General features: G+C 39.4%; 1 protein-coding gene across 1 annotated transcript; it reads left to right on the top strand.

The window, feature by feature from the left end:
* Window positions 1–10,619: 10,619 nt before the first annotated feature.
* On the top strand, window positions 10,620–15,349 carry LOC6634966 (uncharacterized). Its single transcript, XM_002058677.4, has 2 exons — window positions 10,620–11,325; window positions 14,963–15,349. The coding sequence occupies exons 1-2, from the start codon at window positions 11,001–11,003 to the stop codon at window positions 15,082–15,084; spliced, it is 447 nt and encodes a 148-aa protein (XP_002058713.1). The 5' UTR covers window positions 10,620–11,000; the 3' UTR covers window positions 15,085–15,349.
* The last annotated feature ends 1,456 nt before the right edge of the window (window positions 15,350–16,805 follow it).

Raw genomic sequence — 16,805 nt, 5'->3', positions numbered from 1 at the left:
ATTGGCATCAAAAAAAAGGAAATCCAAAATTTTGACCCAAATCGACAAAATGGCAAGGGGTTACATCACGCTTTTTTTTTCAAAATAGAGGTCGGTGCGAAAATCGAAACTTTTTCCTGGAGATATGACGTTCCAAAACGACAGAACTCCCCGCGGAGATATGACGTTCCAAAACGACATAACTCCGCGCGGAGATATGACGTTCCGAAACGACATAACTCCCCGAGGTCGGTGCGAAAATCGAAACTTTTTCGATGTTTTTTTTTAATATCTCGGGTAAATAATATCTGATTTTAAAATGTTATACCTTTTCGAAAGCGTACGGATCCCTACCATAAATTTGCATTCAAACAAATTAATCATCAGTGGGTTGAAAAATGTTGTTGACAAAAAACCGATTCGTTCGTAAATTCAACCTTTTTGATGATATTTTGGATATTTCCGTCAAATAAGGTCCGATTTTGCAATTTCATACCATTTTTGACTCGTAAGGATCAGTTCTAACGATTGGCATCAAAAAAAGAAAATCCAAAATTTTGACCCAAATCGACAAAATGGCAAGGGGTTACATCACGATTTTTTTCAAAATCGAGGTCGGTGCGAAAATCGAAACTTTTTCCTGGAGATATGACGTTTCAAAACGACATAACTCCCCGCGGAGATATGACCTTTATCACGATTTTTTTCAAAATCGGGGTCGGTGCGAAAATCGAAACTTTTTCGAGGAGATATGACGTTTCAAAACGACAGAACTCCCCGCGGAAATATGACCTTCATCACGATTTTTTTCAAAATCGAGGTCGGTGCGAAAATCGAAACTTTTTCCTGGAGATATGACGTTTCAAAACGACATAACTCCGCGGGGAGATATGACGTTTCAAAACGACATAACTCCGCGCGGAGATATGACGTTTCAAAACGACATAACTCCGCGCGGAGATATGACGTTTCAAAACAACATAACTCCGCGCGGAGATATGACGTTTCAAAACGACAGAACTCCCCGCGGAGATATGACCTTAATCACGATTTTTTTCAAAATCGAAACTTTTTCGATGATTTATTTTTAATATCTCGGGTAAATAATGTCTGATTTTAAAATGTTATACCTTTTTGAATGCGTACGGATCCCTACCATCAATTGGCATTCAAACAAATTAATCATCGATGGGTTGAACAATGTTGTTGACAAAAAACCGATTCGTTCGTAAATTCAACCTTTTTGATGTTTTTTTGCAATATTTCCGTCAAATAATGTCCGATATTGGAATTTTATGCCATTTTTGACTCGTAAGAATCAGTTCTAACGATTGGCATCAAAAAAAGGAAATCCAAAATTTTGACCCAAATCGACAAAATGGCAAGGGGTTACATCACGCTTTTTTTCAAAATAGAGGTCAGTGCGAAAATCGAAACTTTTTCCTGGAGATATGACGTTCCCAAGCGACAGAACTCCCCGCGGAGATATGACCTTTATCACGATTTTTTTCAAAATCGGGTTCGGTGCGAAAATCGAAACTTTTTCGAGGAGATATGACGTTTCAAAGCGACAGAACTCCCCGCGGAAATATGACCTTCATCCCGATTTTTTTCAAAATCGAGGTCGGTGCGAAAATCGAAACTTTTTCCTGGAGATATGACGTTTCAAAACGACATAGCTCCGCGGGGAGATATGACGTTTCAAAACGACATAACTCTGCGCGGAGATATGACGTTTCAAACCGACATAACTCCGCGCGGAGATATGACGTTTCAAAACGACATAACTCCGCGCGGAGATATGACGTTTTAAAACGACAGAACTCCCCGCGGAGATATGACCTTAATCACGATTTTTTTCAAAATCGAAACTTTTTCGATTATTTCTTTTTAATATCTCGGGTAAATAATGTCTGATTTTAAAATGTTATACCTTTTTGAATGCGTACGGATCCCTACCATCAATTGGCATTCAAAAAAATTAATCATCGATTGGTTGAAAATTGTTGTTGACAAAAAACCGATTCGTTCGTAAATTCAACCTTTTTGATGTTTTCTTGCAATATTTCCGTCAAATAATGTCCGATATTGGAATTTTATGCCATTTTTGACTCGTAAGAATCAGTTCTAACGATTGGCATCAAAAAAAGGAAATCCAAAATTTTGACCCAAATCGACAAAATGGCAAGGGGTTACATCACGCTTTTTTTCAAAATAGAGGTCGGTGCGAAAATCGAAACTTTTTCCTGGAGATATGACGTTCCAATACGACAGAGCTCCCCGCGGAGATATGACGTTTCAAAACGACATAACTCCGTGCGGAGATATGACGTTTCAAAACGACATAACTCCGCGCGGAGATATGACGTTCCAAAACGACAGAACTCCCCGCGGAGATATGACCTTAATCACGATTTTTTTCAAAATCGAAACTTTTTCGATGATTTCTTTTTAATATCTCGGGTAAATAATGCCTGATTTCAACTCCGCGCGGAGATATGACGTTCCAAAACGACATGTTATGTTGTTCTGGAGCGTCATATCTCCGTGCGGAGCTATTACCCGAAATATTAAAAAACATCATCGAAAAAGTTTCGATTTTCGCACCGACCTCGGGGAGTTATGTTGTTTTGGAACGTCATATCTCCGCGCGGAGTTATGTCGTTTTGGAACGTCATATCTCCGCGGGGAGTTATGTCGTTTTGGAACGTCATATCTCCGCGCGGAGTTATGTCGTTTTAGAACGTCATATCTCCGCGCGGAGTTATGTCGTTTTGGAGTGTCATATCTCCGCGCGGAGCTATTACCCGAAATATTAAAAAAAATCATCGAAAAAGTTTCGATTTTCGCACCGACCTCTATTTTGAAAAAGAGCGTGATGTAACCCCTTGCCTTTTTGTCGATTTGGGTAAAAATTTTGGATTTCCTTTTTTTGATGCCAATCGTTAGAACTGATCCTTACGAGTCAAAAGTGGCATAAAATTCCAATATCGGAAATTAATTGACGGAATTATTGCAAAAAATCATCAAAAAGGTTGAATTTACATAGTCTTTGATTGTAAGTATGTATGTATGTGTCAATGTATGTGTATGTATGTATTTTGATGCAATTCCATATCAAATTGAAGTGGCGAAGAGCTTATTCAATTTACAATTGATGATCTTATTTTTTGTTTTATTTAAAATTTGTGAGCGTAAACAACAAAATGAGAAGCGAACAAAAACAAATTTCTACGTGGGCAATGTGTGTCTACAGACACACACGTATGTATGTATGTGTGTGTGTGTGTGTGTGTGTGTGTGTGTGTGTGTGTGTGTGTGTGTGTGTACTATTCATTTGTTATTCTTGAGGCTATTGCATGCAATTTCCAAATATTCAGCGATAAGCTCAAGCAATGCACACACACATGGACAGACACATGCATACATAGCTGTACACTAAATTTAGGTACCGACTGTATATAATATATATTTGCGTAAGCGAATCATTGTGTCGATTTATGTAAGCAACAAACTTCGTTTAGCTGCCAACTTTTGATGTACATACATATATATTTGTAAATACACTTGCGGTCAAAATAATAGTACTGCATGCAATAAATTCAAAAGCTTACGTTCATATGAAATGTTTTTAGACGCAGCGAGTAAACACAAGCAAAACGTGCTCTGGTCGGGAGTGCCCGACTAAGGGATGCCCTGAACATTCTTCTAACACCACCAAATGACGCTCGCAGGGGGGGTTGGCAGCGGCGGCGGCGGATACAATTATACAATTAAATAATAAGCAAATATATATAGAGTATATGTATATGTAAATATCTCTATATAAAAAACTGATTCTCTTGACTGACTAATTGATTGGGGTTCAAGCCGTCGGGTTTTTTCGGAAAATCGCGAAAATCGGTTGTAAGAAACTTTGTTTTAAAGAGTGTGAGAAATGTTTCACTTTTTTCACAGAATCCATTTTTCCTTGATAGAAATGGGTTTGGAAGATTTGTATGGCAATGTTCAAATTTATGTCAAATTCATTTCCAGTAAAAATGGTTTTAACGGGATTCACATTTTTCGTAGAATCGCAGTCTCCTCGGCCAAAGCTCTACAAAAGAACTTAACGTGAATACGTCTTGAAGCGATTTTGGAAATTCCACCCGAAATGGTGGAAAATTGGCGAAACAATGTATGAAATGTGTAAAACTCTTGTTTACCAGCCAAACGCAATTAAAATCATTTTTAGAGATTTTTTGTGAAAATTTATTTGATATGTTTATTCGCCAGTCATGCAATTTTAGCAGCTCGCCGTGCGCAGGGTATTTACTAGTCAGTCAATCTGTAAATTCCTTAAAAAATATTTACTTGTTATTGATCAAAATGTGTGTTTTGATGTGATTAAAAGATTGATTGCAATTGCGTAGCTTAGGGTATTTATTAAGGATATATATTATTCGGTAATGAATTTCTTCACTTTTTTTTTTTTTTAACATTTTTATCGTGCAACTTTTGCGTACACTTTGCATGTGTTTGCGTTGAATGGGCAATTATTTAGACAGGAAGTCAGCCGGAGCTGCAGCCAAAGATGAGGCTGGGAGCTGCCGCGCAACTGCAGCCGGCGATGGACATGGAAAATGCAAACAGGCGCAGGGCGTGTGACAAAACAACAACAACAACAACAAATGCAAGTAAATAAATAAAAAGCCGAACGGCGCATAACTAAAATAGCAGCAGATAAAAATAAACAAAACGCGCGCGCGCTCTGCGCTGACAGACAAAGGGCAGAGCCCAGGCTAGGGATTGCAACTGGCATCAGCATATATGCATATGGCCAGATATATGCACATATGTATATATGCACACAAGTAGAAGGCAAACAAACTGAGAAGTTCATCATTAGAAATAGAGGCGGGGGCTGGCGAGGGCGGCAACTGAAAAAGGGCGACAGCACGGGCCAAAATATTTGGGCAGCTGTGCGGCCAACAGTGCAATCTAATATGCCAAAAATAGTTGATCTTTTTTTTTTAATAGTGCACGAGCGCCTGACCAAGCGCTGACCATATGTTGTCCGGAAAAGATGCTGAGATACTCCAGCAACGAGCCACAGATACAGATACATATCAGCACCGACTCGTATCGCATTACGTTAATAGAGTCGATTCGGGTTTCGTGTCTTACATAAAGTTTTAAATACAAATCCGGCACAAAAGCAACCACCAAGCGTTCCAGTCAAGAGGTCACCACACCCAGGCTCATAACTCAACCAAACCCAAGTCAAGCAGAAAGAGAGAGGGCGAGAGAGGGCGATGAGAGGGGAGAGGGAGGGGCAGAGTTTAACAAACTCTTTTGTTCGCAATGCATTACGAAAACCCAAAGAAAAGCAGGAAAAATCTGAGACAATAAAAAAGGCAAAAGCCATTAAAAAGCCAGACAAAAAAATGCCCAAAAAGCAAAATGGGAAAAACCAGTTGGAAAACCAGCCGCAATCTAAATGCCCAACAACTCTATGCTGGGTCTCCTATTGTTCAACATTTTCCGGACGGCTGCCTTCGACAATTGTCGCTAGTTTTCGCTAGAGATTTTTCCCGCAACCAGTTTGTGAGTGTGAAAAGTAACGGAACGCCAAGATATTCACAAGTGGGTCAACTGGCGTGCCGCATGCAATGCCCGGGCGAAGGGGCCACAGATCGGGCAACTGACCCACATGCCACATGCAACATGCGAGGCGCTGCTTTGATTTATGCCACGAAATCAACTCAAAAAGGTTCTCATAAATATATCATATTCTCGAGCTGTTGTCACTATTCCATCTATCAACAAACGCGCGCAACCCTTGCCTTAATTATATTTTCTGTTTTCTGAATTATGAGCTGGACATTGGTCACTCGAAACGGGCCAGCTGGTGGGTCTGTCCCCAGAGACAGAGAGAGAGACACACAGAGTCCAGCCGCAGCTCCTCACCTTCTCGCCTAATTGCGGCCATCCTAGACACGGGACACTCGCCGAACAAATGCCGGCCGGGCCTGCAACTGCAATCGGAGGCGCGTGAGATTTATGAGCTCTCCCAGACGACAGACAACTATTGCAATTAAACGTACCCCAAATGAAGCAAAAGTCAGTTCATATATGTAAATATATAGACGTGCCCGCCAGTGCAGTTGGGTTGCCCGAATTGCAAGATAAATGCGGCAAATTAGCACATCAGCAACAACAACAACACAAAAAAAAGAAGAAAAATAAGAAGAACGACGACAATTATAAATATCAGACAGTTAAGTTGATCATATACAAACCGGAACTGTAAAACTCTCAGGCTCTTGATTGAATCTCATATATATTCACACACAAATTTGACAACATCCGCTTGTAATCAAATAGAAAGAACGATTATCTAAGACTAAGGAACATCGCACAGATATATCAGTTTTGCGATATAAGTTTCCATTTTCTCCAATAAGATATTTACATTATGTTTGCTTTATTTCAATTTCTCTCTCTACAAATTAGAACTTGATTGAATTCCACGTATATTCCATATGGAACTCAAACACATTTGATAACATTCGCCTTTTATCATATAGAAAGAAAGATTATCTGAGACTTTGCGATACAATATCTATATATCTATACAAATATATGTATCTATGTATCTATCTATATCTATATATCTATGTATCTATATATGTATGTATCTATATATCTATCTATATCTTTATCTCTATATATCAATCTATATCTACACATGTATCTATCTATATCTATATATCTATGTATCTATATATCTATATAAGAAACTCAATGTTGGTCTATTTTCTCCTCTATAACATTTACATTTAATTTGCTTTATGGCAATATTACTGCTATTATTTTATTACTCTGATTATTTACAAAACAACTTACTCCAACATTAACAATTTACAAGAACAGGGCGTTTATATAAACCGATCTGAGAAATCGATTGAATGAAATCTGCGTAATCTTTCTATGCCTTTTTACAAGGCGCCTCGCCTCTCTTTGGGAGATATGCATAATGTCGTTTGATTCTGATAGAATTTACTGCATGGAAAGCTAAAATTTCAGTTTAAGCAGATATCTCAACATTTAAGAACCTTGGCTCACGGAACTACTGAAAACCGACAACAGCAAAGGCAAGTAAAATTATTAAGGGTCGAATTAAGGTCGAATCGGGCCGCATTCGAAATGGATCGCCCGACAATATATATATATATGTGACGTGTCCAGTAAAAATAATTCTTGATAAACGCGGCAAGTGTCTAGAGAAAACGAAGATTGTCTACAAAATTTGGGCTGACTTCTAATGGCACGTAACTTCTTTGACCTTAATTTACCCTAAGAGTCCATAGTCGATAGAGATAAATAATTGTATTAGTTAAGATAAGATAATCGCTATTCGTCAAATTCTGGCACTTAACAACAATCGAAATCAAAATTTGCAATTATTATTAGAGTATCCGTTATACATAATTGTTAATAGCTGACATCATTATGTTTTGTCGATAAGCTCAGCAAATTGAATTGTTAGTTTATTAAATTAATTTCATCAGAATCTAAAGGTTAAGATAGACAAACGCGATTTAGCATTTGCTTAAGGTATTTTAAGGCAAATCGCGACAGCGACAATTCCGGTCTATAATTTTTTGGGGAGCAGATGTTATTTTTCTGGCTACCCCGCGAGATCCCTCCTCGCGCCTTCTCCCTCCACAAAAAAAAACAAGAATTTGCGATATTTCTTGAGCCTGGCTGCGGCTCAAAGCAAAACAAAACCAAGGAAGAGCTGCCTAGTGCTGACTGGCAGATACCCTGTAACTTTCTTCTTCTTTCCCCACACTGAGTACCAAAGTCCAGGGTATGATATGGTCGGAATCTTTTACTACCTAGCATTTCTATATCTTTTTAGTCCCAGAATATAGTCAAAATAATCGAACTGAAAAATTGATACTTATCGATCTCGTAGAAAAGAGCGTGAATTATCGATTAGTTGAATATAAATTCATCTTTAGGAACAGGGTATGAAATAGTCGTAATCTTTTACTAAACAACGATCAACCTCTGATTAGTTAAAAATAATCGAACTTAAGATATTAACGATATTTATCGATATCGTAGAAATATCGATAATATGCATTTAAATTCATCTACGTCTCAAGTCTCGAGATCAAATATTCCCAGAGATTGACTAAGTATACTCTGTAGATGCATTCCCAATAAGTGCAGGGTATACACGAAACACAGAGGAACAAAAATAATAAAAACCAAAGCACTTGTTCGGCTTGTTGAGCTGCGGCTCAACAAAATGTTGAAGGTGCGGAAGCGGGAGCAGAGAGTGGCCCGGTTTGTGGTGACCGAGCGCCTGGTGCCTGATGCCAGATGCCCGTCTGTGTCTGATTCAGGTTTTGGTTTTGGCGCAAAAATTTGCTCAAAATTGGCAGCAGGTATATGTGTGCCTGTGCATGTGTTCCGCCAAAGCCAGCAGCCGCACAAATTGGCGCAAAATTTACAGATGCCTCACAAAGGGAAAGGGAAAGGGTATGGGAGTAGGGAGTAGGGGGAAAAGATTCTCAGCTGTGCGCAAAACTTATTTATGTTTTCTGGCTTGTCAAACGACGAGGCAACTGGCTGCACATTCGGCACAATTTCCAACCCGGGCCCAGACGCCGCCCCACGCACTAAAAATAGACTGCGGTCGACCCTAATGTATCTGCTAGATACATTTAACGCAGGCACATGCATCTGCTAGATACATTTAACGCAGGCACATGCAACCGGCGCAGTATGCACAGACTGTTGCCACGTGCACAAGCCCGGCAGCTCCGTTAATGATCTCATTTATTAATTACGCAAACGTGACGTCAGCAGGCACAGCCAGGCGCACAGGCACGGGCGCAGGCACAGATACAGATACAAAAGGCAGATACAGATACTTTGAATTAAGTGCGCCGCCTTGCCGTTGCCTTTAACCTTTTTGGTGGCATGCCACATTTGCAGCGATCACGTGCCGCGCGTGCACATTTTCCAAAAGAATTTCCAATGACAAATCGACGCAAGGAAAAACAACAATCAAACGAACCGCACGTGATTTTCTGTGGCACAAGCTGTGCTTAACGGAAGTTGGCCACAAAAGTAGCCCAGCAGCAGGCCCGTCACGTAGAACAGACACACACACACATACATGCATACATATGCATGTATGTATGTGCAACTGAAACTGCGACAAAGTGCAGAATCAAATCGAAACGCATTTTCCCTAAAAATGACGCATCCGAATTGAGGCGCATTCAATTGTCACAAAATTTCGAAGAGGTTTCGCTTTTTTTGTTTTAGATATTCATACGCTAAGCAAGGGGAGGGGGGGCTGCCCGTTTCTCTCTCTCTCTCTTCACGCACTACATATACATGTGCATAGATAAAGAGCGCAGAAAGAGAAAGAGTATTGCGCAGTTAGTTGCATCCCAGTGCAATTTTCTTAATTGTTTTTTTTTTTCTTTTTTTCGTTTGGCGCGAGGGTTGATTTTTGCATAGGACCTGTGCGCAACCCTTATTGTTGCATTCGCTGTGTGTTTGGGGGCAGGTAGCTGCCAAAAATAGGAAAAATCCCGAAAAATGTATATATATGTATGTATGTGTGTATAATAAATCCCATACTTGCCAATAGGCGCGCCGGCGCCTTTGTCTGGTCAGAAATGACTAATCCCTGGCCCGGGATCAACTTCAGCTGTTTCAGGGCAACTCAGCAATACACAAATGCACGCATAATTATGTGTGCATGTGTGCGTGCGTGTGTGTGTGTCTATGTCGATTTCAAACTGTTTTCACTTTCATTTGTGGGCAACGCTTGAACGAGCGCCTAGAGCGCGAAAGTGTTTTTTTTTTTTCGGTTTGTACTTTTTTTGTAAGCACGTCGCAGTAATTATGTCGTTTAATGCGGCATGAAACTTGTTCTGACCTTGAACTAGGGCTTAAACATCATTAAATCATCCAAAAACAACAACAACAACTGCCGCAATACAAATGTAATATTTACAAAATCCATAAACATACGTACATGCATATACTGTCACACACACACACATCGCGCATTTTCTCTAGTTTGTGCCAGATCTGGCAGCCCTGCAAGTCACTGTTACTTAACAGACTGAGAGAGCGCGTTCGCTCTTGAACAGGCATGCTGCAATACACAAACAAGGTATGACAGAAGTGTTATACTGCTATTAAACAGCATACAGTGACGTCATAAGAGCATTAATGATTTGCAAATTATTTTTTTATATTGTTTGGCTGCTGTTTTGCTTTAAGTATAAGGCTCCCACAATATTCATGAAAATGAACGCTTCGAGTTGTGTAATTAATATGCTGCGATCAAACTTTAATTTGATGCCATTGTTTTTAATTTACAAAATTTTGTGCATTCCAAATGTTGTGCATTGCGCTACCTTCATAAAATTCACCTGTGCTCTTCCCCTTTTTAAGAAAGCTAAATTTGTGCTCTTTGTAACAGTTATCAAAATTAAGAGAAATGCAGAGATCGCTCAATGTTGATAACACTCTAGCAGCTGCAACTGTAAACAACATTTTCTGCACTGTTATGCCTCTGTTAACTTTTAACTCAACAGCTACGCTCACGTAGCATTGTCATTCGTGTTATAACATTCAAGTCGTGCAGACGCAGCCGCTCCGTGTGCCGTGTGTTGCTTTCTGACTCGCGTTTGCGTACGTACAATTAAAAAAACCGAAAAATTATAAGACAAAAAAAAACTAGACAGGAACTGTGCCAAGAGCAATATATACAAAAATAAATAAATCAATTTCAATTTGCATTTAAACACATGCAGTTTGCAATGCTCGCCCCGCACGGTACGTGACTTTCTTGCCACCTGATTTTCTGTGTTTTGTTTTTGTTTGTATTTGGCAAAGAAGAAATTGCTCAAGTGAAGCACAGAAAAGCAAAATACAGCTGCAAATAAAAATTTGAAAAAAGAAAAAAGAAAGCAAAAAATAAAAATAAAAAAGTGAAGATGCCGTCGTTTATTGAGGTGCAACCCCTGGCGCAGCCATTGACGACACTTGCGCGGCGCCCCCCCAAATCCTCGCCCGAGGTTCAGTCCGTCAAGCGGAAGCTGTTCGATTGCCGTCCAGGCAATGATATCGACGCCATGCTGGAGGCGGAAAACAAGCGCACAGAAAACTATTTAAATGAACGCTATAATATTAGTATCAAAAAACTGGAAACGGACACAACGCAAATTTATATTGTCAAAGGCATCGAAATGAAAAAATCGATTACGAAAGTGCAAAAGGAGCCCAATTTTGCTGCAGTTGCGCCGAAAAACGGACTCAAAAGTAAGTTGCGTCCAATTGGCAATTGCCATTTGATTTCTGTTCTCCCTCTCTTTCGCTCTCCCTCTCCCTTTGCCTCTCTCTTTCGTTGGCACAGTTACCCTGTCGTATTGCTTTGCCCTTCTTTCGCTCTGTTTTCTGTTTCAGGTGCAGTGCCCAGCTGATTGCCAGATTGTCAATAATTCAATAACCTTTGCACAGAATATTTGCATCTTGTTACTCAATATTTGCACCACTGTGCCGCTGTTGTTGTTAGGCTTACGCATTAAGCGCTTTTGAGTAAACGCAGTGTCCCTTTTTGCCAGGTTTTTCGCGCCTAAAACAAAATCGTATTTGTGCTCGAGTCTCGTGTTTTTGTAGTTTTGTTTTGATAGTCGTTCGCTTTTGTGCCTTTTCACTTTGAGCTTGCTCTTCTTAACCATTTTTGGGCATTCACACATACACACACGCATGCTTGCACATGTATTCACTCGCTCGCTCGCTCGCTCTCTCTCTCCCCCTCATTCTTGTTTGAAGCTCAAAGTTGAATTGATTGAATTTGATTTCGCCGCAACACCAATTTCCACTATTCACAACAAAGTAAAGGCGATTTGCAAAGATAAATCAAGAGCGATAAATAGAAAAAAAAAAAAACAAACTGAAATGCAAATACAAGCGCGAATAGAGATAAGAAACCACATTGAATGAAAACTGTTGAATAACAACATAGACGTCGTCGACGCTGGCAGCGCTGTTCAATTGACAAAATAATTTTCGCGCCAAAAAAGATAATACATATGCATGTATGTGGATATGTATACCACATATTCATATGCGCATCGTTTTAGTTTTTGCTCAAAAATAGCGGCGAAATAAAAGAAATCTGCAACTGATTGCGTCAGCGATTGCAGCTGCAACTGCAGTTGGCTGACAATTAATCGAGAGGCCTCAATTAAAATGGAAATCACTGTCAGTGTGCGCTGTGTTGCTGTTATTGTAGGCTACACACACACACACGCAAAATGAAAACGAAAAATAAGAAATCAAGAGAATATTAAAACTTGGCACACGTCTGCGAGCGACTGTACATTAAAAAGTTGTTGTTGCTGCTGCTGCTGCCGCTGCCGCTGCCTGACAGCCGCACCCACAACGACAAACGACAACAACGTCGTCGACTCTTATACACACGCCTTGTCAGCCCACTCGCAAACACAAATGCACACACACGCACACAGATGTGACGGGGCCAGACAATCGGGCAGGCTAAAGCATTGCTTGAGTGCTCTCTCTCTGCTCTCAATAAAGGAGAGCCAGAGAGTAGGAGAGAGCCAAGACAGATCGGCTGCTGCTGTTATTTGTTTGCATTGGCACACGCGGGCCTATGATGTTGTTGTTTTCTCTTCGTTGTGGCGCGAATTTGTGATTTTTATTTTTAGTTTTTTTTTTGTATTCCCACTGATAAGCGTGTTTGTATCTGTATTGGCTTATGCATGCATGCGTGTGTGTGTGTGCGTGTGCGTGTAAATACATATATTGGCCACGCACTACGAAGTACGCACGCATGTTGTTATTGTTGCTTTGTTTTTCAAAGCTCATCGTGAAGGTCACGCGCTCGTTACGCGTAAGTACAGCAGCGTCTGCGGCTTTTGGCAGGTTCAGAGCTAACAACTGTGAATTGTCACGGCAGCGAGTTATATATTTTGCGTTTTCCGATTGCGTGAAACAACTTTACAAATTCTATTTATCTTGTATTTTATTCAAACCAAAAAAAGTTGAAAATTTTGACAATTCTCTGTATGTGTATGTATATGCATATATAGGGCGAAGCACTTTGTTTTTTTTTTTTGTATCTGTTCGTCTAAGCTTTTGCCTACTTTCTTTAACTATTTTTGCCATGTTTTGATCACCACTGTACTTCACAGTTAGACGCATTTGTTTTGTTTCTTGTTCGCCTGCTTGCGCTTTTTGTTTTGCTTTGGAGTTTTCGCCACGCCTCCAGCCAAAGCTTATAATTATGTATGTAAGCAGCAACTCTCACGGCCTCAACCACATACATACATGCACGTATATGTATATGCATGTATGAGTGTTAATAAATATTTATGTTATGTGTTGCTGTTGCTGTTGCTGTTGTCGTCGTTCCTGTTTTCGTTCTCTCGCTACACACATATTTCGTAAACAAAACGCGTTTTGTTGTCGTCTCAGCGTCCTATGTGGCGCGGATTGTTTCTTTCTTTCTTTCTTTCTTTCTGTTGTTGCGGTACATTCGTTTTGTAGTAGAAAGCGCTGTAAACGCATAATGAATCGAAAAGCTTTGCGTGCCAATAACGGTAAATTACAATGCTTGAAATGAAGAACGACGCGCCCGCCCGCCCGCTTATTACAGTCAGCGTCAACGCCACCCGCTCAGCGAAGCCAAATGGATGCCAGCGCTTTCTTGTGACCGCATTGCTTAACGTTCTTTGTTGTCGTTCGCTTATAATTTTCTCTTAACTGTATAATGCGCCGCCAGCGCTATTGTCTTCTTCTTCTTCGTCTTCTTCTATATCGCTAGAGATGAGCGCGTGCCGCTTAAGTGAGTCATGTTGTAAAATGAGTACATCTCAAAGAGCTTTACCAATCGCCATAATAATAGTAACTATATCACGAAGTTCTCTTTAATCATATCAATCACATTATATAGGCTTCAGTCAAATTTGCACATAGAGCTTTCTGATGTTCCACAAGGTTTTTCATAACGTCAGTTAAATACAAAATGCTTACCAAGTCTTTAATTCCCGGGGATTACACTTTTTCATATATAGTTCATTGACCAGATTTCGCATATCATTTCCCACTATTTATGAGACCGATTGGCACCACGCTAATATTGGAAGACCCACAGCTCTATACTATACTCTATTACCTAGCCAACTCTCTCTCTCTCCCTCTCTCTCTCTCTCTCGCCTTTTGTGTCAATGCGCAGTATAAATGACTAAGTTAACTAGCAACTGATTAACGTTTAGTATAAAGGAAAGCGCAACGACGACAAGAAAACTCTCAGGTTTTGTTAGCGACCTGCTGATAAGGCCTCTGTGATGTGTATATGTATGCATATAATACCTATCGATTTGCCATGCGGCACTATATGCACACAAATACATATATACATGCATGTGTTAAATGTTTGCTTGCATACATGCACAGTAAATGTACAGTGAAAGCTCTGTTGGCGAACGGAGCCGCATTTCGCTTGGCCCAAAAAAAAAAGATCTATAAATAAAACAATTATTTGTATAATATGCTATTATTTGTTATTTGTTATTGCCAATTGCAATATCGGCTGTTCGCTTAAGAGAGCTTTTACTGTGCACATATACATTTCAAATTCGTTGTATGTGTGAATGTGTGAATACATGCACACGCAGGCGCCTGATAAGAGAGCTTTATGTGTACATGTGCACATGCGTGTGTGTGTGTGTGCGTTCGTGTGTGAGTGTGCTCTGCTGCAGTTTGTTTGTTTTGTATGGCAACGTTTGCAGTTTTCGCTCTGTTTTGTTGTCGCTGCTTTCCCTTTTCCTTAAGCTTTATATGCATTTGAAGGTCAGGCGTTTGCACTTTTGCTGTTTATTTTGTCAACTGTGTCTAATTATAGCTGTTTTTTGTTTTTGTTTTTCTTCAGGAATTTACCGCATACGCAAGGGCTACAGTGGAGCTTCGAAAGTGCCAAAACGTAAAAGTAATCAGATCAGCAACAAGCAGACTACAACAGCTGATAGCCATAATAGCGAAATGGGGCAATAATTGATATTATAATAATATTATAACAAATTTTTATTATTTAAATAATTTATGTTTTTTTTTTATATGTGTATATTTTTTGTTTAAACAAATCCAAGACTTGACAGTTCAAATTGTTGTTTAAGCTTTTGTTGCCAAGCCGTTTGCTTTGAAAAGAAAAATATAATTGAAGAAGTAGCAGAAGAAGGAGCCCACACACACGCACACTCAAAATAAAAAAAAAAAATTAGATACTAATTAGATATCCTCCCCCCCCCTCCCCTCACAATTTCAAAGCGTTCTCAGCGTGTTTCCGGCTTCTGCAGCACGCGTGTGCCGAAAGTATTTACAATTTGTCATGATCTCAATAAAAAAACAATTTAAATTATTTTGTCTAAATGTAATATAATTGAAATTATTTAAAACGAACTTACAAATTACACAGGAGTTCTTGAAGTTCCACAATTAAGTTCTTGTATTTATTAACAATTTCGATCAATATTACTTGTGTATAATTATTACTATTATTATTATTAATTCGCAATACGGTAAACCAAATTTAAACATTATTCAATAAAACAATGTGTACATTGACATTCGTTGGAAAGGAAAAATCGAAAAGTAGTTAAACTTAAACAAAAACAAAAACAACACAAACTGTGCATATTTCCTTAAATGAAACTAAAAATTGTATAACTAACACAACACACAATGAAATTATGGAAAAAAAAAAACAAACAAAAACAAAAGTTTATACTGTACTTTTTAGCAAAGGAAGACAAAATCTTCAAAAAAAAAAAAAAAAAAAAAAAAACAACAAAAAAAAACACAAACAAAATACAAATGTAAAGTAAAAAACTTAAAAGCTTTTTATTTGCTTACGGGGAGGACGCGCTCTAGAAAGCGTAATTTGTTTGAGGCGTCTAAAGAAAAGCAAGAGAAAACGATGAGTCAGCGGAACTGAGGCGGTCCTAGGCAACCGTTTGATACAGTGGAGCGTCAGTGAAACGAACTCCTTAAACAAAAACTATACTTGAACTGCATCAGCATGCAACTAACTGTTAATGTGGAGACATTAAGAATGTTAAGAAATGTTAGCTAGGCCCAATGGACAGTTGGGTGAGTCCTCACGGTAAGTCCATAAATGATTTCTAGATAATTTAGTTAACACAAATTACGGCGAAATAATCTTAAATATTTGTTGCTTGCTGCAGATTATGAATGCTTGTGATCGTTTTCTCTTCTCTCTTAAGTTTCAATATTCGCCTTAGTGAGGCTTTACCGTACACAGCCACACATACACGTGCACATTTGTGCTACATTGTTTCCAATGCTGCCTGCAGACATTTGAGAAAATGCTTTCCAGTTGTAATTTGTTGCTTGTGGAGTGGGCACTTAACATTAGATTGGCTGTCACTTCCGGCAGGCCTTAGGCGAACGACGACGTCGACGTCGACGTCGGCATCGGTTTGATGATGATTGATGCTGCCAGAACGGCGGTCGCTCGCTCAGCTGGCGGCCCAGGCGCCCAATATTCACATAGATGTGTTTCAGTTGTGTGCGTGCAGCTATCTAGTGTCTATGTGTGTGTGTGTGTAGACTGCACAGTCGCGACTTTTCAATTGGAAATGAAGGCATGTACGTGCATGCACATGTATGTATGTATGCATGTGTTTGTTTGCATTCATACGTACATAGTTTTGTGTTTATGCAATAATGGCATTTCGCAAAAGTAAATTACACGC

This window comes from Drosophila virilis, chromosome 2, assembly GCF_030788295.1.
Source record: "Drosophila virilis strain 15010-1051.87 chromosome 2, Dvir_AGI_RSII-ME, whole genome shotgun sequence".
Taxonomy (NCBI): domain Eukaryota; kingdom Metazoa; phylum Arthropoda; class Insecta; order Diptera; family Drosophilidae; genus Drosophila; species Drosophila virilis.
Note: the sequence above shows the minus strand (reverse complement) of the source record. Positions and strands in the feature narration are given on the sequence as shown.